At 35.0% G+C, this 25,686-nt stretch overlaps 1 protein-coding gene across 1 annotated transcript; it reads right to left on the bottom strand.

Moving 5' to 3' along the window:
- Positions 1 to 6,566: 6,566 nt before the first annotated feature.
- LOC120013599 (trans-cinnamate:CoA ligase, peroxisomal-like) lies at positions 6,567 to 8,766 on the bottom strand. The gene is made up of 2 exons (XM_038865463.1): positions 8,476 to 8,766; positions 6,567 to 8,376 (listed from the first exon to the last, which is right to left on the bottom strand). The coding sequence occupies exons 1-2, from the start codon at positions 8,671 to 8,673 to the stop codon at positions 6,862 to 6,864; spliced, it is 1,713 nt and encodes a 570-aa protein (XP_038721391.1). The 5' UTR covers positions 8,674 to 8,766; the 3' UTR covers positions 6,567 to 6,861.
- Positions 8,767 to 25,686: the final 16,920 nt, after the last annotated feature.

Below are 25,686 nucleotides of genomic sequence, written 5' to 3'. Positions count from 1 at the left end.
TTGCACTTAAAGCACCTAACCTGAGAACTGCTTCCCCGATTTGGTTGCATGCTTCCCGAGCCCTTATTAGTAACAGGTGGGGTGCTATTATTACGCTGTGACACTGTATTGGGAACTGTTGTGTTTTTATCGCTGCTTCCAATGTCCATAACCCATGTTTTCCACACAAAAGCTTTCTCTAAATGCAGAGCCTTCTGATGTGCCTCGGCTACAGTCAAAATATCCAAAAAATTGAGGGAATCCTGAAACTACTATCGCAGACCTCCGATATATCGCGACACTAGTAAGTCCTCAGGCTCATTGAGATCTACTCGGGTAGTCAAACGATAAAATTCGATAGTGTACTCATCAACTGTTCGAGATCCCTGTCGAAGATTTTGAAGTAGTTGGTACAAACTTCTCACATAATTGAAGGGTAAAAAGGCACTTCTCATATGTTTTAGTAATTTATTCCAACTGGTAATCTTCGTTTTGCCCCGATGGTTCCTGTTTTGTTTCAACTACTGCCACCATGCCGCAGCACACCCTCGAAACTGTGCAGCCACAAAGGAACCCTCCGATCTTCAGGTACTTCCTCAAACTCCAATATTTCTTCAACAATTGCTATCCAATCCAGCAGTTCTTCAGGCTGTAAACAACCCTAGAAATTAGGTATGTCAAGCTTGAAACCTAACTCCCAACGGTTGTTGTCCCGAAGATTTGGTCGGTCCCCTCTGTTTGCTCCTCCCACAAAAGGGTTAATGAGACTCTCCTCATCACTATCGCCATCATCTCCGTGGATTGCTTGCAAGTTCCTAGGCCTTCCATGATTAAGACCCACGGACAAAGCAACCAATTGTTCAGTTATAGTATCCAACCGTTCATCAAAGTGATCCCAACGCTCCTCCATACGTCAGACTCGAACCTCCAACTGTTCTTCTTGTGCCGTTTCATCACGTTCATAGATCTCCCCTATTGGTAACCGTCTACCTGCACGGCCTCTCCCCCGAACCATGATTGTAAACGAGAAACCTAGCACTCCGATACCAACTGATGCAGGGCAGACCGTGAACACAGAAAGCCAGACACACAAAGATGAAACAAGCTCTTCACAACCTAACTTAACGTGCAAGTTATAGCTGTGGAAAGACAGCAAACACTAATAGCGACTATATCAAGTTAATATATATATTCCAAATGCTGAGTTTAACCATAGTTACTCATAAAAGGACATAGATAAAATAATAATAAGAAAATAATCAACTAAGCCCAGCTTCGCTTTGAGTTCTTCACATGATCCATCTTCTCCAAATATGCTGCTGCAACATCATCAATACTTTGCAAAACCCTATCAACACCAACAGTATCCTACATAACCACACCAGCAATACCAGTTGTATCACCAAGTCAAAATTATAAGATTCATTCCATCTAGGACATTTATTTATTCTAGGTTTTATTGCTTTAGTTCATAGCCCTCCAAAAGAACAATAAAATCGGTGACGATATTACATCTTGAAAACTCTTATGATTTATCTGTCACAAGGCTGAATCTTTGATGTTGTGTTAGTTGACTATAGGTACTCGATCTACACTCAAAGAAAAGTTAAGGTGAACCACCAACAACCTATAAGACACATAAGTAAGGGAAAATCGAAGGGATCTTGACACCCGGGGTGTGCCGATCAAACAAGCTCTGACAGTCAAGTCAATATGGTAGAAAGTCGAGAGAAGAGGTGCAATTGATGCAAGTGAGGATGGCTGTGACCGAAAGAGGAGGCGCAACAAAAGAAGTGCTTAGGTTGATGATAGTGGGAAGGGTATGATAGTGAGAAGGGTACAGTGGAAGCTAGGAGAGAGTCTATCCTCCTTTTTTCAAGAAGAAAGAATGGTTTTTATAGCTTATGTAAAGTAAATGATGATGACGTCACGTCATGTGGGGTCAGATCTCAAGGATGATAGATAATGAAATGATTTAAAAAAGGTGTGTGTCAAAAAGATGGGTTGATTGTAGGTGACTAAAAGAATAAGTCACTAATTGTGGCTTGTCCTCTGAGATAATATGATTGCATGTCTCGAGATTGTCTGGGTAGGTAACCCAATGTCATTACAGCCAAAGAAAGGCACGTGAACATTTTTGTAGCACCAGCAAACGCAATTTATGACATTCAAAACTAGGGTTATGCACGGTCCATTTAACCGGATAATGCAGGCTAAACCATAACCAATCCAGAAGTTACGATTTTGTATTTTCTTAAACCAAAACCAATCAAAAAACCATCAAATCCGGTAACTACGGTTAACCTATTAATCGGTTCGTTTCGATCCGGTTAAGGTTTTAAATTCTACAAGTGCAAACACAAATATTAATCCCTGCATTCTGTAATAGTAACATGCAAATGCAAAACTGCAATAATGAAGCAAATGAGTCCTCAAGGTGGAAGTCCCATTTACTGATGTGTTACATGCATAATCATGCTTACAATGATTGCAAACTGCCCTTTTACCCTTCCCCTTTACCACTATTGTCTCAAAATGATCCCATACAAACGCAATAGATTTTTTCTTACCAGGACGTGGGGGAGTGTCTTTGCAGCAGCTTATGTTTCTGTAACTTCTTCTGCTTGTGTTAGTGTTACCATTGGTGCACTCGAATCTACTGTTTCTCCAGATTGAGAAATTGGATTGGATGGTGATTGAGAACTATTCCCCTCTATATTTGACATCCTACAATAGTACAATATGAATAAATTAATAAAATTATAGACAATGAAGCAAGTGAGTGTCCCTATTGCAGAATGATAGAATATGATGAACCACAATTACATGACAGAGACCAATTCAACATTTAAAGATAGATAGTTTTATAATGAAAAACTAAAAAAGAAACCAAAAAGATAGATAGTTCTATAAAACAGAGACCATAATCATAGCACATGATAACATGTCATAGTTGTTAGCTACATTATTACATTTGACTAGATGAAAACACATGTAATCAGATCAGATGATGGTCACAAGGCATGCCTGAACTAATTCTTCTTTGATTATCACATTAGAATACGAACATAGAGCAACATTTATAGAAACTAGAAAGAATGTTGTAAAACTGTCCCAACATAACTCAACCACTCTTTGATAGTTCGATTCAATATGCCTGCTTGATATTCATGTATCAAAGATGATAGGATTGTGTCCCATTCACACTTCACAAACTACTTCCAGAAGGAGTTCTCAATCTATTGAGACCATGACATCAAATCGAGTACCAATTACAAAGAGAGAATGAAATTGAACAGATCAAGAGAGCGTGAAGTGAAGTAGTGAACATATCAACTCATAGTCAAAAAATAAAGAAAGTAAGAAACCTACCTGTTGGTTTTGTTTGATGTAGAGGGCGAGGCCAAAAGGCTGTGGATTGAAGATTTAGAGGCAGCCAATGCTTGGGAGATGTGACAAGCGTTGTCGGGCCAACGGAGATGGTGGAACTCCATGGAAAAGATGAATACCGTAGATGGCTACGTCCAGCCGCATTGACTCTGCAGGATGAAGATGAATGACGAAGTAGTGAAGTGGTAAAAAACTAGTGCTTCGAAAGAAAAGTTTTAATTGTCAAGACCTAAGTGATTCATTTTCCTTTTTAGTTTTTATTATTCTAATTTGTAATAAGACTTGAGCTTTGTTTGTAATCTAACAGTAGATAATGATATGCAATAAAATATATTACATATCAATGGTTTATATTAAAACTTAAAAGGCATTAAATATTAAATATTAAATATGAATATATATATATATATATATATATATATATATATATATATATATACAGGTCTGATCCGGTTACTGGGTGGTTACAAAAATTTCAAACCACTGACCGAACCGGTATAACATGGTTTGGTGTGGTTTCTGAAACTATTTGACCAAATTCGGTCAACCAACCGATCCAAACCGGACAGACCGGTCCAGTTATGGTCCGATTTTCGATTTCATTTGCACTGTCCCATTCAAAACCAACGTGTATATTTTTATGTAGTATGTAATATATAGTCAACCATTAATTACAACAAGCGACATATATATATATGTAGGGAATTATATATATATATATAGGGAATTCTCCTATGCATACCTAATTTGCACACTTTAAATACGCATTACTTTTTAAGGGTGTGGATGAATGAAATGATAAGTGGGGTTCACTATTGTGGGTCTCATATGTTTCAAATCAATGGTTAAAATATAGGTGCGTATTTAAAGTGCACAAATTACGTGCACATATGAGAATTGGTGCGCATAGAAGAATTGGTGTGCAAATTAGGTGCGTATTTAAATACATGTATATACACAACTAGATTCATTAAATAATTGGTTACAAAGTCACAAATTTCAGAGCTAGACAGGGGCATGCTTGCCAAATGCCTTGTATAATCAAAAGTATGAATACACGTATATGAATTTTGTGTTAGGGTGGTTGTATGAGACTAATGGAGTAAAAGCCAAAATATTATTGTCCTTATATGTAGCTAATATTTTTGGATTTATGTTTAGAAAATTAAATAAACAAATAAATTTATAAGGAGAGAATACAAAGTCACTTACAGGATTTCTGTGGCTGGGAAATCCTTCAATGATACCTACATTATTTTTTGCAATTCTCTTACATGGGAGAGAATGGTTGTCAACTTGATAATAGTCTAATTGGTTATCTCTTCAAACTTATGGAGTACGGTACTCAAGATCAAGAGTTCGAACCAACCAAATGATATATTTCTTGTGGAATCCTGGTTCCATGGGTTTGTCCCACTTCAGAGCCATTATCAACATGTTATCATAGTCTGAGGTTTATGTCCACTCAACTGTCCAAAAGATATGCTGAGATGGGTGGTTTATCGGTTAAAAAGAGAGAGAATTGGTTGTCTTTTCTAATTAGCAGCTATCTTGTTGTAATAACTACAACTAATTTTTCAATTGAAGTGAAGAAAGTTGTCTATGTACAGAAAATCAAATGTATTAAAAAATAACGAACAGATAGTAAAAACCACCAACTTGTACAATTTGGATTACTAATTTTTCAAAAAAAAAAATACTTATACATTGAATTTAGAGATATAACTATACAAGTTGCCAAAAACCAACCAAGAAACAGAAACTACTTGTAATAAATAACAATTTTTTTTATTCATACAGGTGAATGAGATTGGGAGGCTCGAACTCGAGATCTCTATGAAATACCACATATATGAATTCCATTTGACGTAGGCGAAGGCCATTGCCTCTGATAAGCCGAATGTCCTTGTTATGCAAACAATTACCTAATTATGCAAACTTGTTTTATTATGGAAAACAAAAACATGTTTTGTTATGGTCAAAATCAGTCGGCTAGCACGATAGGAGAGACAAATGAGCCCACAAAGATAGATATAGTCATATAGAGCCAACCAAATCATGTACCAACAGATTAAAATCGTGTACTTGTTTTTTGGTCAAACATTTGTCGTGGCATTTGAGATTATATTAATATCTTAACAAATCAAATCAAATTAAACAAAACCAAAAATGGATTATACTTCTACCTTTTCAAATCCAAATAAATATATGGAGGATGAGATCTGAAAAAGTCTTCTACTTTGAAACACCTCTGTATTATATTTTGGGTTAAATAAGTCCTATTTTTCGTATCGATTTGCCTAAACCCTTAACTAAAATCTCCATCGAATCGATGTTTGATGTGAGGGGAAAAAAAAAAAATATATATATATATATATATATATATATGTATGTATGTATGTATAGATGACTTATATTTTAATAAAATTAGAACGACTTGTGATATTAGTCGATATTGAACATCAAATGAACCAAACACTAATACAGCAAGAAATCCGAGAACATTTTAATAAACCCTAGCAAAACTTGAGGCTTGAATAATCAAAGAGACATTTATAATTCCCCAAAGACATGAGGTTACTTGGATCTCTGCCTCATCTTTTTACGTTCTCTTCAACATCATCCTCATCCACTGCAAACAAGATTCATTCAAAACTTAAAAAATGCGAAACTGATCTTTCAAGTGATTGTCACTGTGTTTATCTCGAGAGAGAGTCCCCGATTTGAGGGATTCATGTTGTAATTAGGTATGTATGCGAATCTGCACATATATGAATTTGTATAGAATGATAGATAGATAACGGCAATCAGGTGTCAACCACACAAAGCTTGTATGACCATAATCATGCGAGATTCCCAAAAGCAATTTAGAGTTAATTTAACTGTACAAGTTGCCAAAAACAACCAGGAACACAGTAACTACTTGTAATAAATAACAATTACCCAATTATGCAAACTTGTTTTATTATTCAAAAACAAAAACTTGTTTTGTTATGGTCAACATCCGTCGGCTAGCACGATAGGAGAGACAACCAAATCATCTACTTGGTTTTAAATAATATAAAAAAAAATTAACATATTCAAATCGTGCACATGGTTTTTGGCAGTTGTCATCAGCACTGATTTAACTGAGAATTGAGTTAAGGGATTAAGCAAACCCATACGAAAAAGTAGAGTGAATGTTTTTGTGACAAATGTCAATGACCAAATATATATGTATTCAAATACCGAATTTCGGGTAATAGAAGTGGAGGCCATAACAGGCATTCGGGCCAGCAAACTAGTGGATTACAAAACACGAACGGTAAACTAAAGAAAGGAAAATCAAACACTGTGACTAATTATATATACCCACATTAAATTAATTCACTGATCCAAACACCAAGATCGCTCACCAAAATCAAAACTAAACATTTTGTTTTGTTTATAACAAAAGTATTTTTTTTTTCTTTAATTTGTGGAAGTTTTATTTGAAATGGAGCCGTGTGTGCTTCACAGACGAGACAATGGCGGATTCCGTAGTTGTTGTCGAGGCTGTCTCGATGTGTTCTTCTCATCGGAGATGATGAAAGTCTCAGCCAGCGCCCTCAATTGGAACTTCTGGATCTTGTTAGTCGAAGTTTTGGGCAATTGCGCCATGAATTCGACCTTCTTCGGCACCATAAAACTTGGCAAGTTTTTCCGGCAATAAGCAACAATCTCACCTTCACTCACATCATCAGTTTTTCCCGATGTTTGATTCTTCTTCACAGCAATGAAAGCACAAGGACTCTCTCCATACAATGGGTGTGGCATTGCCACCACCGCCGCCTCCAGCACTCTCGGATGCTTATAAAGCACATTCTCCAATTCTACACTGCTTATGTTCTCACCGCCTGATATGATCACATCCTTCGATCTGTCCTTGATTTCTAAATACCCATCCGGATGAATCACCCCAACGTCGCCAGTGAAAAACCATCCGTTCTTGAATGCTTTCGCCGTCGCTTCTTCATCTTTCAAGTAACCTTTCATTATACTACTCCCTTTCAGCACAATTTCTCCGATAGTTTTCCCATCGCGAGGCACACTCGCCATTGTGTCTGCGTCCTTGACGTCGACGTCGGAGAGTGTGAGGACGCTGAGGCCTTGTCTCGCTTTGATCTTGGCTTGATCTTCGATTGGTAATCGGTTCCATCTCGCTTGCCATTCGCACACAAGCGCAGGCCCTGTTGCTTCGGTCAGGCCGTATGCGTGCGTGACTTGGAAGCCCAACTGTTCGATCTTTTGCAGCAGAGAAGCAGGAGGTGGCGCGCCGCCGGTCAAGATTTGAACTGGAGAGGTTAATTCACTGCGCTCCTCGGGCTTCGCGTCGAGGAGGATGTTGAAGACGATTGGTGCGCAACACATGTGAGTGACCTTGTGGAGCGCGATATTCCGGTACATGTCATAGGCGGTTGTGTTGCGTATACACACGTTTGTGCCGCCGCGCGCGGCCACGCCCCAAGTGAAGGTCCAGCCGTTACAATGGAACATCGGTAGCGACCACAAGTAAACCGCTTCAGTTCCCATCTCCCACCCCAAAATCAAACTCAGTGTGCTCAAATAAGCTCCTCTGTGACTGTACACCACTCCTTTCGGCTCCGACGTCGTTCCGGAGGTATAATTAAGAGCGATCGGATCCCACTCGTCTTCGATTTCTAGAGGAACGAAATTAGAATCTCCTTTGTTGATGAGTTGTTCGTACTCGAGCGCGCCGAGTCTTAGTCCGGTCGGGGTATTGATGTCGTCAATGACAACCACCGCCGGAATCCTCACCGATTCCGCCATCAAAATCCCGAGAGCTTCTCTCGCGACCGGCACGAATTGGTAATCGACGAAGAAGATTTTGGCTTCGGAGTGACGAAGTATGGTTGCTACGTTCTTAGCGTCAAGCCTTGTGTTGATTGTGTTAAGCACTGCCCCTGCCATCGGCACCGCAAAATGCATCTCGTACATAGCCGGAATGTTCGGAGCCAGCACCGACACCTACATGAACAAGCAGACAAACAAAAATAATCAATTCTGTGAAAAAAATTAACTAACAGAGACAAACATGGACGTAATTATGCATATACATATACGTACAACATTGTTCTTTGCGATTTTGAGAGAAATCAGAGAAGAAGCGAGACAGCGGCATCGGCGGTAGGTCTCGCTCCAGGTGAAAAAGGTGGACTCATGGATAACAGAGGTACGGTTGGCATACGCCATGGCAGCTCTCTTCAAGAAGGTCATAGGTGTAAGAGGAGTATAGTTTGCTTCACATTTTGGAAGATAATCCATTGCAGAGCAAAACAGAGAGAAACAGAGACAGAGAGGAAAGTGGGGGATGTGTATATGGCTGATTATATTGTATTGTATTGTAATGTGTGTGTTTGGGATCAGGGGAGGGCTTTTTATAGGAAGAAGAGGCTTTGTTATCAATTAAATTTAGTGTTTTTATTAAAAAAATGAAAAATTTTCTGTTTGGTTAAAAATGAAGTTAAACACTAAACACAGGGGACAGTGAAATAAATTTCTGATATTTGTATTATTGTTAGGACCTTTTTATGACTAATATTCCAACCACCAAATCTCACATTTTTCACAGTATACTTGACCAGAAAAAGGAAAAGAAAACCAGAGAAGAAGATAATTTTTTTAACAGAAAAAAAAATAGAAGAAAAAGAAGAAGATGTTGAGCAGTTATGGTTGTGGGTCAATTTTTCTGAAACTTTTTGGAAGTTTCCACAAAATGAGTTTCAGAAGGGCACTCTGTTTTGGGTGATAAAGATATGTGGAGAAAATACAAAAACAGAGTTGGTGGGTTTACATTAGATTCAATAAGTGTTATAGTTAATGAAGGACTACTGTCTGATTTTTTAGGGGAAAAAATCAAGTTTATGTGTACAATTAATTGAGTACATTTTTTTTTTTTGAAACGGGGAGGGTGGATTCGGGTGATACAATTTCAGTTAGTGACTCGGGTGTATTGAATGGTATTTTGATTACATAAAGTTATACAAATTTTTGAATGGTATTTTGATTACAAATTTTATAATATATGTCAAGTATTGGTCATGAGATGATTAAAAATAAAAAAAAATTAAAATTAAACCAAACATGGTCATGTGATATGAATACAAGGGTAACCATTTGGGCCCTAAGAAGAATGGAAATCATATCATATGTGGAGAAAATACAAAAACAGAGTTGGAGCATTTATTTTCGTGATATGTGGAGAAAATACAAAAACAGAGTTGGTGGGTTTAAATTAGATTAAATAAGTGTTATAATTAATGAAGTACTGTCTGATTTTTTAGGGGAAAAATCAAGTTTATGTGTACAATTTATTGAGTACATAATTTTTATTTTTTTTGAAATGGGAAGGGTGGATTCGGGTGATACAACTCTATCTAGTGACTTGAATGTATTGAATGGTATTTTGATTACGTAAAGTTATACTAAGTTTTGAATGGTATTTTGATTACAAATTTTATAATATATGTCAAGTATTGGTAATGAGATTATTAAAAAATATAAAAATTAAAATTAAACCAAACATTGTCATGTGATATGAATACAATTATCAATCTACCATTACAATACAAGGGTAACTATTTGGGCCCTAAGAAGAATGGAAATCATATCATATGTCAAGATAATTAAGCAAATTTAGAGAAAATGGTCCATTTGACATAAAAGTTTAGCTGATAATTGATAAAGTATACGATCTTGATTTACATTAGAATATATGTTGTAAAATACGGTACATATATGTTCGGTAAAACTGAATTTAGACATAGAGTATAAACTGTCAATTTACCATTAAGTACATTAAAGTATATCTTCAGCCTGACACAAATATTTTATCAAAACTAATATTTGGTGGCATGTATTTTGTAGATAAAACGAATATTACAATGCCTATTTATTCTGAAAAATATATGTAAGTATATACATAAGTATAGTAGATTGTTAATTAGGAAACAAAAAAAAAAATATTAGTGCAAATAAAATGAAAATCATACAAATGAGCAAACAACTACTCTTCTTTGATTTTTGAGAATCTAAAGACAAGGAGGCTAAATAAGAATAACGAATAAGCTAATGTAAAAAGGGGTTTAGTGCATATAGGTAACTGAAAGATACCTCCGTTTGTAATTAGGTCACTCAAAGAAAAAAGTTTCAAATTGGGTCGCTCAATGTTTCAATTTTAAACAATTAGGTCATAAAGCTAAATATTAAGCAATTGGGTGACCTAATTGCAAACTGAGGTAGGTATCTAAAGACAAGGAGGCGTAAATAAGAATAGTGAATGAGCTAATGCAAAAAGCAACAAGAAACAATAGACAAAGGAGGCAAACAAATATACAATTTTTTGATTGGAAAAGATTTATGTTTGAACAGGCACCAAGAAGGTGCATGGAAAATTTCAAAGTGGTCAAACAAATGGCCTCAAGGAGATAATTACAAGGATGGAGCACCATAGTTTTAATGGAAATTGACTTTGTCCTCAGGTATTTAAAAATGCTCAACTAGCTGATACAGACAACTTCTTTAATGATTCGCACTTGTGTCTTCCAGTGCAATTAAATCAAATGAAAATGACTAAAATACTTTCCACAAGAATCTCTTCAAAATTTCAAGTGTTTTACCAATTGCGAGATGATTGATTGCGTTTCCAGTGTTGAGAGAAACTTCAAAGAAAAATATTGGTTTGGTCGCGGAATTCTGTTTTACAGTAATAAGAGTTTTTCTTTTATCAATAATTCATATGTTTGTTTGGTAAAATCTCCTAACATTTTAGAAAACGAAGGAAAGTGAGATTTTTCCCAAAGGAAGAATTCAGTATCCTCACTTTTTTTCAATTAAATAATTATAATATCATTTTGAAAAATACATAATTTCGATAATATCCCATATTTATAAGAATAATATTTGATATTGAGGATATCATTGATAATGTTTGGAAAATGATTCATAATGGAAAAAAAATTAGAGAGAAGTTGAAATTTAAATAACAGAGAAGTCAATAAGAATGATGAAATTCAATTAGATAACTAGCATATTTATAAAAGAATTTTGACGGGAAAATTTTGGAGAATTCCTATAGAGAGAGAATTCTCTTATGAGATCCTAAAAATATTTTTTAAAAATTTGAGAAAAGAATATATTTGTATTTGATCGATTTAACGAATCCAAAAATATATTTTTTATTCGAAACAAAAATAAAATGTAACTTGAAAAAGTGTATGAAATATCTTTTGTTTTATATCCAACGATCCAAAATTATCATACACTTTTTACGTTGAATTTGATTTTTTTTTTAAACAAAAAAATACCGTTAAGTTTGTAAGACCGATAAAAAATATAAATATATTTTTTTATAAACCTAACTTCATTTTGGATAATCTGTCGTCTCCCTTTTTTCTTCTAACATTAATCTACTTCATTTTTTTTCCCTGTGGCATTGACATATCGAAAATGACATATAGGCTATTTGGTGACCCACGGGAGCCTACCAGGTTTATTCCATTGATTTAATCAATAGAATAATTTTAGTTTTACTCTTTTACCCATAATTCATTGTTTAAAATTTATTGTTTTAATATAGATTCTATTATTTTTTAAAGCATAGTCTATAATTCATTGTTTTAGTTTTGAATTCATTTATTTTTGAAATTCAATTGAAAAAAACAATAGAATTAAGAAATTCTATTAAAAAAACAATAAAATTAAGATTTACCCGATAAAACTCATCGACAATGGATCTTGTTAGAAAGAGTTTTAGTTCTGATTCTGAATATGTAATTTTTTTTTTAAATCTAACATGTATTTTGAGAGTTAAAACGTTTTAAAATTTCATTTAAAAGACTTGAACTCTCATAGACTACCACTATATGAGTTATCTAGCACTACTGTTAACATATATTGCCAACCATTACTACAAAATTGAGGTCAAGTTTTTGGCCGATTGTGAAAGATTTTCTGCCGATATTGGTCAACAGGTTGGTTTAGTTTTAAAGAATAAGATGAATATGTGTATTTACAAAATTCACTTAACACTTATGATTGAATCTTAATTGATTAAATTTAATTGTTCTGTAATTATAATTTAATGGTCATAATTAAGTGTTTGTTAAGAGAAATTATTCAATTGAAATTGAAATTAACTAGGAAACTTTTCGTATAATTTAATGGTCATAATTAATTGTCTGTTAAGCTGCTGGAAGTATTTCATTGGAGTTTTCTTAATCTTGTGGACTTTTGGCTCACTTTTGGGAAGAGTTAGGAGTTCCATTTTAACTCGTATGAATTTCGACTCAATCTTACCTATCTTCAACATAATACAAATTGTTTTTGTGGCCTGAAATTTGTGTACACTCATTATATATCCAATCAAAAAATAAACCTACATTTCAGATATATATCCAGTCATAAGCCTACTTATATCCAATCAAAAATCTACTTTTTAGATATATATATCCAGTCACAAACCTACTTGGAAGCTAGTCAGGTTTGTCTCGGCCAGTTCATAAATATATTTATATTAAAAAAAAATAATATATAGATATAGTCTATAACCATCTGTTTCACGTGAAAGGCGTGCATATATATATATCGTTGCATTCATAAAACCGATCAAAATACAAATATATATTTCTCAATTCTTTTAAACAAATATTTTGAACCTAAAAATGAATTCTAAAAGTTAGGACCTCATTTTAGAAACTCGCAGGAGAATTCTTATATATATGTATATATATATATATATATGAGAATTCTCCTATAAGTACTCAAAGTAAGGACTTAAAATAAGTACAGATTTTTGATCATTGATTTAAAACATGTGGGATCCAAAACAGTGGGTCTCACTAATCATTTCACTTAAATTAATGGTAAAAAACTGCACTTATTTTAAGTCTTTACTTTGAGTACGTATAGGAGAATTCCTATATATATATATATAGGGAGAGGATCCCATACGCACGCTCGTGTTGTTTAAAATCACGGGCGTGCCTTTCTTAAGGAACAAAATTGGGGCCCACACTTAAGTCAAAAAACATAGTGCCCGTCTGATTAACAATTTAACACCACAATATATTGTTCAACTAGTATTGAAGAAAAAAGGAACGAGATAATAACGAGTTGAGAAGAAATTTTTGTCTTGTATTAATCGCTGATTACAAGTCTATCATATATCAAAAATGATATGTAGCCCATCTGTTTGGTAGCCTATGGGAGCCCAATAGATTTATTCCATTGATTTAATCAACGAAATAGTTTTATTTACACTCCTTTATCCCATAATTCATTATCCAAAATTTATTGTTTTAATATTGATTCTATTGTTTTGTAAAGTATAATTTAGAATTCATTGTTTTAGTTCTGAATTCATTAGTTTTTGAAATTTCATTTAAAAAAAACAATGGAATTAAGAAATTCCATTGAAAAAAACAATGGAATTAAGATTTACCCAATAAAACACATCGACAATGGATCTTGTTAGAAAGAGTTTTATGCGATGATTTTGAGTATGTAATTTTTTAAAAAATTTAACATATATTTTGAGGGTTAAAATGTTTTAAAATTTCGTTTAAGAGATTTGGACTCCCATGGGCTACCACTATATGGGGTACCTAGCACTACTGATCATATATAGATGGCTAGTTACACAATTATCTTCCTAATTGTAGAGATAAGACTAACATCTCTCCTAAGAGTCATTGACCCTATAATAGAGCTATACCATATATACATTCGGTAACAACAATAGAAACAAACTTAAATTACACGATGAGAACGTAATAACGTAATCAATGTAACCAACTCCTTCAATGCTCCCCCTCAAGCTGGATCAAGTAGATTAATTGATCCAAGCTTGGCAAGGATACGATGAAGCTGATATGAGGGCAAAGCCTTGGTAAATATATCTACAAGTTGATCTTGACTGTGAGTGTATTGAGTTGCAATAGCACGAGATTGAACATGTTGATGAATATAATGACAATCAACCTCGATTTGTTTGGTCCATTCATGAAACACTGCATCGTGGCTTGGTTGTCTCAACAAAGTATCATTGATTGAGAATGAGAAATACCTAAGTTGGCAAGCAGTGTCTTTAGCCACATGAATTCAGAAGCAGTAGAGGCCATGGCACGTTACTCGGCTTCCACACTAGAACAAGCAATAACCATTTGTTTTTTTACTTTTTCAAGAAACCAAGTTACCGCCAACAAAAATACAATATCCCGTGGTTGACTTCCGATCAAGGTTATTTCTGGCCCAATCTGCATCAGTATAACCAAGAAGTTGAGAGTGACCATAATGCCGCATTAGAATCCCATGACCAACCGATCCTTTGAGATAGCGAAGGATTCTTTTAACAATATGCATATGAATCATGGTAGAAGAGTGCATAAACTGACTTACAATACTAACTACGTGGCTAATATCGGGCCTTGTAATCATAAGATAAATCAACTTGCCTGCCAACCATTGATAGGTTTGAATCGAATCAAGAACATCTCCATTCATATCAAGCTGCAACTTACTATACAAAGGTGTTCTAGTCGGTTTGCAATCTAACATATCAGCTTCATGGAGCAAATCGTGCGCATATTTCTGTTGGTTCAAAAAAAGACCTTTAGAAGATGTGGCCATTTGAATACCTAGAAAATATTTAAGTGTGTCGAGATCCTTAATAGCAAACCTTTGATGAAGAATGCCCTTGAGTTTGTGAATAGCTGCATCATCAGTACCCCGTAAGTATAAGATCATCAACATAAATTAGCACAACCAATTTTTCACCAGATTCGTTGCAAACAAATAGAGAGTGATCAGCATTGCTCCGTTTGAAACCAATTTCCTCAAGTACGGTACTCAGCTTGGCATGCCATGCGTGGGGGGATTGCTTCACTCCATAAATCTATTTGTGCAATCGGCAAGCTAGACTAGGATCAGCACCTTGAGCATCCCGATGACAATTTCATGTGTCCCTCCTCCTCGAGTTCACCCTGCAAGAATGCATTTTTAACTTCCATTTGAGAAAGTGACCATCCATGATTCACGACAATCGAAAGCAAGGTATGAACAGTTGTCATCTTCGCCATAAGTGCAAATGTCTCCTTGTAGTCGACAGCATAGGTCTGAGTGAAACCTTGTGCCACTAGACAAGCTTTAAGTATTTCAATTGAGCCATCGGACTTGAACTTAATCTTGTACACCCATCTATTGTCGACTGCCTTTTTATCTCGTGGTAACCGAACCACACTCCAAGTATTGTTATCATCAAGTGCTTGAAACTCCTCACGCATAGCTCTCTGCCAAACTGCTTGTTGATTGGCTTCTAGGAAGCTTTGAGGTTCAATGGTACTGAAAATCTTGCTGAGATAGGCAGCATGCGAAGATGACACTTTATGATAACGAAGAGCATTATACATGGGATGATGTACTGAGTATAATACGTAGTGTTGAAGCCGTGAGGAGGGACGCCGTTCTCGAGAAGGGTTACAACGGTGCAATACTTCTGGGGCTGGTGATGCAGCTCCCGTGGTTGTCTCTGGATTCAAAGTCATAGGGACATCCGACGGAACAGACGTAATGGTCACAACATCATTAATAACTCCAGGGCCGATCCTCCAAAGCATGCACTATTCGATAGACTCCTCTAAATTAGTGGTTGGAATTGGTAATGGAAATAACTCATGCTCCCCCTGACTGAGAACATCACTGGAATAATTGAAGTAAGGTGTATCTTCTTCAAATCGGACATCCCTAGTGACAATGAGCCTTTGAGAATTAGGATTATGAGCCCGTTTGGATGAGTTTTTTTACCAGCATTTATACTAGCAACTAGTATAAATGCTGGGAGATAGTCAAACAATAATTTCGAGCCCGTAATTCGAGAGGCTTTTTGCAACATTTTAGGCTACTTTTCTAATGTTACTATTTTGAACAATTTTACCAGCATTTTACTGTTTATGACTCATTTGTCCCCATTAATTTCACTTAATTCCTATTATACCCTTCATGTCTCGTGTTATACATCACGTACGATTAGGGCTAAGGGAAGCTAAGCCGTACTATTCGTGAAGTGAAGCTCATCGCTGCGTTGTACCAACGAAGTCCACCGACAAGTCAACGACCACTGCAACCGGGCAGAATAACTTTACTTCGACAAAGGTAACGTCCTTTCATCTCTACTGCTCTCCCTCACCGTGTAAATATAATCAATTGCTATGGGTTCATGTCTGAATCTGTTCGAATTCTCACATGTGTTCGAACCTGTTATTCTTTGTGCATGTGATGTATATTAGTTATTAATACTTTGGAAACATATATGTAATATGTTGGATATTTTTATATGTAATGGTAAGACAGAAAAAAAATGTCAAGTGAAATTTGTTCCACTTATGAAGGAATATTGTTATTAAAATCCTTCTCATTAAATAAATAAATTAAATTTATTTAAATTGATAATTGATTAATTAATTTATAATTTATTATTATCTTGAATTTAATTAAATTCATTATATTAACTTTATAAATTAATTTGTATGTTTGGATAACAACGTATACAACTAATAGACAAAATACCCCTGCACGTAATTTATCACAATATGCTACACAACACAAATGTTAACAACAAAAGTTCAATCAAATACCTACCCAACATTTAGGCAGCATATCTACTACTAAAATTGTCCAGCATTTCAACTACCACCATTTCTACTGGCATATCTGTTACTTTGTAAATGCTTTACCAAACTGGCCCTATAACACTTGAAACCTTTCTTTGTTGGAGAGTAACCCAGAAATACACATTTTACTGCTCTTGGGTCCAATTTGTCACAATGTGATGACTGAATGTGTACATAACAAGTGCAACCAAATACCTTGAGATGAGAGATTTCTGGAGACTTTCCTGTCAACAACTCAATAGGAGAATTAAACTGCAAAATGCGACTAGGGAGTCGATTAATAAGATAGGCAGCCGTAAACACTCCTTGTGACCAAAAAATTCTTGGGAACATTCATTTGTAACATCAGTGCCCTAATTTTCTCAAGAAGATCACGGTATTTTCCCTCAAATATTCCATTTTGTTGTGGGGTTCCAACACAACTAGTTTGATGAATAATGCCATGCATGTTCAAGTATTGTGCGATGATGTGTGTCATAAATTCTGTGTCATTATCTGATCATAGGACCTTAATTTTTTAAGAGAATTGAGTGATAACGAGATTATGAAAATCTTGAAACACATTAGCAACTTCACTTCTAGATTTTAAAAGATAGAGCCACGTAAAACGAGAATAATCATCAATGAATGTCACAAAATATTTATACCCGTCAAATGACTCAAGAACGGGTCCCTAAACATCGGAGTGCACCAGTTGAAATTTTTTTTGGTACGAGAAGTAGAAGATGAGAATGGTAAACGAATAGATTTCGATAAAGGGCATACATCACAATTTAATGAATGTTTATTCAAATTCAGGAAAAACTTAGACAAAATGAGCTCTGAAGGATGAGCCAAATGTTGGTGCCACAACTGTTGATCAGAAGAAAGACAAGCATGTGCTTGAAATCCCTTGGACAAGAGAACATCCTTGAGAAGATAGTAGAGCCCTTGATAAAAAAATCCCTCGCCAATCATCCTCTGGGTTACAAGATCTTGAAACGCAACATTGTGAGGAGAAAAAATGACACAACAATTCAAGGATTGCATTAATCGTCCAACAAAAAGTAATCGAAAAGGAAAAGAGGGGACATATAGAACTGGTGATGAAAACACATTTGAAAGTAACTTGATTTTTCCGTGACCGACAACAGTAACATTTTCACCATTAGCGACAGTGATTGCTCTTGGTGGAGAAATTTTTTTGAAATCAGACAGATTACTTGAGACATTAGTCACATGATCAGTAGCACCTGAATCTATAACCCAACAATCATGCACATTACTAACATTAAGAGCTAGGGAGAAGGCAGTCAATATACCTGACATATCTTCAGAAGAAACACCCTTATTCTCAGCTAGAAAGCCAGCAAACTTACTAAGCAATGCCGAAGAAGAACTTTCATTCTCAGGCTTATCAACTACATCATGTTTAGCATGGATATAAGAAGCAAATTCATTGATGAGATTAAAGGGACTAGAGGTGAACCTTGATAGCCCATCAGTGGAGGAAACATGATTTGCTCTGTATGCAGATGTTGAAAAACGTTTCTGGCCTCCTTTATAATCTCTTGCAAACTTCGATTTTAATTCTGGACGAAGTATCCAGCAGCGATCAATGGTATGACCGAGATTGCTACAATGATTGCATTTCAATTCATTTTTTCGACCTTTATAGTCCTTCTCTTCTAGACGTCTTTGGGTGGACACATATGCTCAGGCTTAATTTCACGGCCATAACCTTTTTCTAAGTCTCATCTCGCTGAATAGTTGCACACACTTAAGAATGAGGACAGCTCTGAATTCATTAGAATACGGCTATGAAGGTCTTCATAATTAGGAGCCAAATTAGCCAATAATTGAAAAATGTTGTCTTCTTCAACTCGCTTCAAAAGAATAGTGGAATCAGTGGTGTGTGGTCAATACACTGCTAGTTCATTCCACATATTTTTCATGCTACCAAGAAGTTGAACGAATGGCATACCTTATTGTTGGAGACAAGCGATGTCTTTCTTGAGCTGAAAAACATGAGCAGCATTACTTTCATTCCCATACATCTTCTTAACGGCATCCTATAAGTTTGCAGTTGAGTCTGAATAGCTGAAGATTTCAGCAATATGTAGCTCCATGGTGTTAAGTAGCTACTATTGGACCATATGGTCATTAGCAAACCAAGTCTTATATTAAGCAGATTTGACATCAGGAGCGGTATTGCTCTTGTCAATGAACTCAATACGCTATCTTCCACCAAGAGCTAATGATACAACTCTTGACAAAGGAATATAGTTAAAATCGTTTTACTGAATCAAACACAGCCGTTGAGTCGAATTTATGTCTGAAGAAGTGTTTGATGATGGAGGAATAGTAGAACTTTTCGTCCCAGATGAAACTACATCAGCCATTTAAACAGAAAAGAAACGAAATAGATGAATATCGACTTGCTCCAATACCATGAATATAAAAAAAATGAGAGAATAAAGAGTTGAGAATAAATTTTTTGTTTTGTATTAATCGTTGATTACAAATCTATCATATATACGTGGCTAGTTACACAATTACCTACCTAATTATAGAGATAATACTAACATCTCTCCTAAGAGTCATTGACCCTGTAATAAAGCTATACCATATATACACTCGGTAACAACTATAGAAACAAACTTAAATTATATGATGAGAACGTAATAAAGTAATCAATGTAATCAAAGTAATCAACTCCTTCAATTTATATATTGTGCAGAGCCACCAAAGACCAAACAGTAATTTTCGGGTGTGAATTCCCAGGCAATTTGGAGGTCATTTTGCTACCATTCTCAAATTGTCCAATTTTGGACAATTTTCGAAAACTTGCATGCACATACCTATTATAACATTACTTTTAAGCTGGCAAATTACACTAATAACCTTATACTGTAGGAAGACATAGGGCTGTTATTGGTACGGTTACCGTTACCAAACACGGAATACCGTTACCATACCGATCATTTCGGTAACTTAAAAAATGCTACTATTACCGTTACCAGAAGTGTCGGTATACCGACTGTCGATATACCAATAGTCGGTAACGATAAGACGGTAATTGGTAAATTTACCAATGAATATAACCTGTTTTAGGGAAAAATGTGTCAATTCTAAAAACAATAAAAACTGTTTACCCATTCTACCAAATCCATATCCACTTAATTCCACATAGACAAATAACAGACTGCAATAACAATGAAATAAAGCCTAAAGTGTACAATTGTTCACAACACAAGTGTAAACTGTAGTATACAAAGGAATCAAATGCAGAATTTTATCCCAAAAATAATAATAGTTAATTAGTCTACACAGTAAATCAATAATTCAAGCTCCTCCAAACTGTTAGATTCAAGCATATCCATTAATCCATATGTTATTTAACGCCAACAAGTATGCTCAGGGTATAAGGTAGAACAAGAAATTGATTGACCATGTTTACTATATATACAACTGCAAGTTCACAACGAAACAATGTAAGTAAATTGATTGACCATGTCTACTGTATCCTCTTACAAAAATCTCCCTATTTCACTATTGAAGGCAAGTTCAAGTCAAGTTCAGAAATCATAACTCAAAAGCCTATGTTGTTCACTTGTTCTTCCCAAAACCCTAAATCAAAAATTAAGCAAAGATAAATTGACTTACCAGTTACCAATTTGGAGGCAGTGAGGCATGACGAGATGAGAGATCAGAGAGAAAGACTAGGCAGAGATGATAGACTCGTGTACTGGAGGTAGGAGATAGGTAGAAATCGTGAGCGTCTCGTCCGAAAAGTTGTAGGCGTGTAGCACCGAGCGAGGCAGAGATGAGAACCGATAAGGACTAGGGAGAGTCGGAGAGGTCAGATATAGCCAAAGGTAAGGTGTGGACGTGCAGTGCAGAGATGAGAGGTAGAGGACGCGTTCCTGATCGAAAGTCGAACCTCGAAAGTCAGAAAGGTAAGGACGTAAGGTGAACGACGAGAGGCAGAGGACAGAGGTCGTAGGTATTAGGGCTGTGTAAGTGGTAAACTGGTAAATATGAAGAATAAGTTAATCAGAATAAGATTAAGTTATAACCCTAAAATCAATTAATCAATGGTTTAGATTATAGGAGATGAATAATCTAATGGTCATAATTAAATAAAACTAATAATATTAATATATATTTAATATATGTCGGTAATCGGGAAATTTACCGATTTTGAACTTTGTTTACCGTTACCGTTACCAATTGTAGCGGTAAATTTACCATACCGAAGTATTGGTAACGGTATACCAGTTTTCTGTGATTTTCGGTAACCAATATGTCGGTAACGGTATACCAATGGATAATTTACCATACCAGTAACAGCCCTAGGAAGACATACCGGCGTGAACCATGAATGTGTTGGACACGTGGCTAACCAACTCGGCTGTTCTTTGGCTCTATTTGGACAAAATATATATGTAAGTTTTATTTTTTTTTCATTAAAATGTATTTATTAATATTATAATTTTTTTGTTATTTATTTCAATATGGTACAAGTTAAGAGCATAATACCCCTACTCATTTGCGCAACAATTTTAACACCATATATGTTGCCAACAAAAATACAACTAAACACTTCCAGAATTTCAGCCACAATATATGCTACCATTTTTTACCATCATATATAATGTCTATAATATATACTACTGTCACAAAATTGTCTACCAAACGAACCTATAGTCCTGACTTAGGTTAAAAAGTGGACGCCCGTAATATGGACGTCCATAGGTAAGCCTCACCGATACACACACGCACGCCCGCGCACACACACACACAAATCTCTCATAAGGACATAAAGTAAGGACACAAAATAGTGGGTTCCACTTGTTATTTCACATAAATCGATGGTCAAAAAATTGTCTTTATTTTATGCTCTTCTTATAGGAGAATTTATATATATATAATTAAATGACTTCTCACTAGCGTACCAACTTTACGCACTTGTTTTTCAATCGTAGATGCAGTTGGTCACACTGCAAATGTGTGAACTCCACTTTTGTTGTGCTTTATTACAGTCATTGTACTTCAAGTGCGTAAAGTTGATGCGAATAGTTGGTGCGCATGTGAGAATTATAAGCTTGAATATTTCAATGTTTTTCATATACTGATTGGAAGTCCGCACTCTGCCTAGGAATTAAATTTTTTTAATATATATATATATATAGAATAAAAATAATTACCATACAAATTGCATAAATTTTTTTTAAAATTTTTTTTGGTACAATATTTTCATTGGCTATCAGCACGTCGTATGATTAAACTTTAAACAAAAGAAATCTGGATCCCCTTTTTTTTATGTGATTATATTTTTCAGTACACAATTTTCAAGAAAACAAAAGAACACATTATAGTTGATTAAGGAAGTGAGGAAATTATGAAATGTGTTTACACTATGAGTGCAAAATTCATGAGATATGATTTTACAGTATCCAATAATAAAAGTATAAACTAAAACGAAAAAAATTATTATTTTATCCTCAAGAAATGTATAATTAACTCGAGATCACAATATTTTCTGGTCATTAAGCTCATGAAGGTTATGGTGGATGGTTATCCAAAACTGTTGTATATGTAGGTTATACCGTTGGGGCTAATAGAATAACGTAATTAATTTTCTAAACCAATTATTATATTGTATCATTACAGTGTAGCAATAAAAATGAAAAAGAAATCAAACAAGAATTGTATAAGAATAAAAACATTTGTGTAGGAAATTGAATCGAGAACGCGTGTATGATCAAGTTCAACGTTAAACAATGTCTCCTTACAATTGATTTGTCCCCACAATTGCTTTTGGTAATCAAACAATGTTAGGGATAAAATCCCACATCGGTTACTGAGGGATCTTGTGTCCAGCATATAAGCTGGTGCAGGTCTTTAACTTAGTGTCCAACCTTTTCCAAATGGATGGACTGGGAACTGCCACAGCCTAAAGGACTGAGATGGTGGGGAGGCTGGCTCTAGGTTGTGCCATCGTGGGATTTTCTACATGGTATCGGAGCAGGTGTGCGCTCGTCCTCGATAAGAAGTCCACTCGTTGGCCTTGGGCAAAGCCCAGTCCACTAGGGCGGGGGAGTGTTAGGGATAAAATCCCACATCGGTTACTGAGGGATCTTGTGTCCAGCATATAAGCTGGTGCAGGTCTTCAACTCAGTGTCCAGCCTTTTCCAAATGGATGGGTTGGGAACTTCCACAGCCCAAAGGGCTGAGATGGTGGGGAGGCTGGCTCTAGGTTGTGCCATCGTGGGATTTTCTACAAACAATAATCTCCCAAGATAAAATGATCTCTCCTACACAAGAAAGGAAATAGCAATTCTTGTGTCTGTAACAGGAACAATAATGAAAGTATTATCTCTTATGCAAATATGATGCACATGTACGTACAACTTTTATTTTCTCTTCTATATGTCTATTCTCTCTCAAATGTACATGAAAGCATGTATCTATAGGGTTATTGACGAATCAACATGTCCATTGTTCGAAATATTTGGACAAAAGACATGTTTTGGTTGGAAAAAATATGTCAAAAGGTGTGTTTGTTGGAAAAATCGCTCAAGCAACTTGTTTTTTGGGCAATAAAACAATTTCAATCATCTGTTGTCACTCAAGAGACTATTGGAGTCTCTCAAGCGACAATCTACTTGAAAAGTTTCTGTTTGTGCTCAAGCGACTCCAGAAGTCCCTCAAACTTCTTTCACTCTGACAACACCATTTTTGCCATGTTTAAGCAACATACTTTGAAGCTACTTTCCATTCACGCCTATCATTTATTTGATTTAGTGAATGTTTGACTTTATTATCAACGTGAAACTCTTTAAATTTAAGTTTATACACATGATTTTTATATATTAGAACTCTCAAATAATCATGCTCAAATACATGAATAGTCAAAAATCATATTGAACCACCATTTTTCCAATTTTTTCATAGAACTTTCTTGTCCTTATTTTTATGAAAATACAATAAGATGGATGAATAGTCATTCGCCACAAATTTCCTACCAAAATAACTATTATAATAATAATAATAATAAGTATTATTATTAGTTATACAAAACAAGATACCGAAGGAATATTCAAGGTCATGGTCCATGGCAACAACGATGTATGTCTGCTACTTTTTTATTGACATTGACATGCAGTTTTCAATATATGTTTTTTGACTCATAAATAGTTTTTTATTAGTAGAGGATCAGTGTGTTGTCAAATTATATTGACACAGTACTTTCCCACTATAGAGTGACGTAGATAGCTAGCTAAAATGTCCAATAACACATTAAGTACTATGCATGCATTCCCACCTTATTATTAAAGGTAAGGTGGCTATGAAGACCACAAGCTAGAGAGCAGCCATATACATGTATATATATATATATATATATATATATATATATATATACAAGTCAAGATCGTATGAATTAAGGTCCATCCCCTCCACACCTACTGAGTATGAAAATTTTGCTTACTAAACCAATTCATTCAACACACTATGACAATGTGTATGGACCTGATTTTCTCTTTTTGGGTGGTTTACAAATTTTGTCAATGAATACCCACTATGATATTGATATATCGATATGGTCCAACTTCTACATTGGAAGAATATGGAGACTTATGAATTTCTGAAAGAAACTCCAATTATTGTATATATTAATATAGTTAATGAGTTAAAGACATGTTATTTATAAAAGCCAAACAAATTTTATATAATTACTAGTTGTTTTGTTCAATGAATAATATATTATCTTATTGTTGCATTCACATTTTAAGTATGCATAGAAAAATTCCTTTATATATATATACATAGAAGAATTTGTTCTATAAGTACTCAAAGTAAGGACTTAAAATAAGTACAGTTTTTTGACCATTGATTTAGGTGAAATTACTAATGGGCCCCACTGTTTTGGGTCCCATATATTTTAAATCAATGGTGAAAATATATGTACTTATTTTATGTCTTTACTTTGTGTACTTATAGGAGAATTCTTCTATATATATATATATATATACACATGGGCGGAGCCATGTGGGGACCAGGGGGCCCGGGCTCCCCTGAATTTATAAAAAAAATTTTAGGTATATATATATACACCCATATATTTTTTATAAGCTAGGTAAAATTTATTAAGCCTGATTTAGCCATTTAGGTGGATTAGACGTGGGTAATAAGAGAGAATTGTTAGAATAAATTTTCTTGAATCAATGGTCATTATGTGTCTGATATCTCTTTGTGATTTGGTCATGTGATTCCTATTTGGGTTCCCAGCATAGAAAACATAAAGTCTATGAAAAGAAGCAACACAACACTAAACCTTATTACAAAACTTTTATGTTTAATATTTTATGAAATGTTTTTGCATATGCATGATCTGAATCAATGGATTCAATGGTGGTGGTTATACTTCTTGTAAATACATGGTCTTTATGCATGATACTTTTATTTTTCAATTTGATTTTACTACAATCAATAAGGAATTAGGTAAATTTTTTTATAAATAACCACACAAAAAAATTCCGGGGGCAATCCCCGCCAACCTTTTGACGCCCATATAGATTCCTGACTATGATGCCAAAATCACCCTCCATTGATATGTCACCACATG

The sequence above is a fragment of the Tripterygium wilfordii genome, chromosome 13 (assembly GCF_013401445.1).
Source record: "Tripterygium wilfordii isolate XIE 37 chromosome 13, ASM1340144v1, whole genome shotgun sequence".
Taxonomy (NCBI): Eukaryota; Viridiplantae; Streptophyta; class Magnoliopsida; order Celastrales; family Celastraceae; genus Tripterygium; species Tripterygium wilfordii.
Note: the sequence above shows the minus strand (reverse complement) of the source record. Positions and strands in the feature narration are given on the sequence as shown.

Coding starts and splice junctions, on each gene's coding strand:
- LOC120013599 (XM_038865463.1), bottom strand. CDS start 8,673: ATGGATTATCTTCCAAAATGTGAAGCAAACTATACTCCTCTTACACCT. Junction 8,377..8,475: donor AAATCGCAAAGAACAATGTT/GTACGTATATGT, acceptor TTGTTCATGTAG/GTGTCGGTGCTGGCTCCGAA.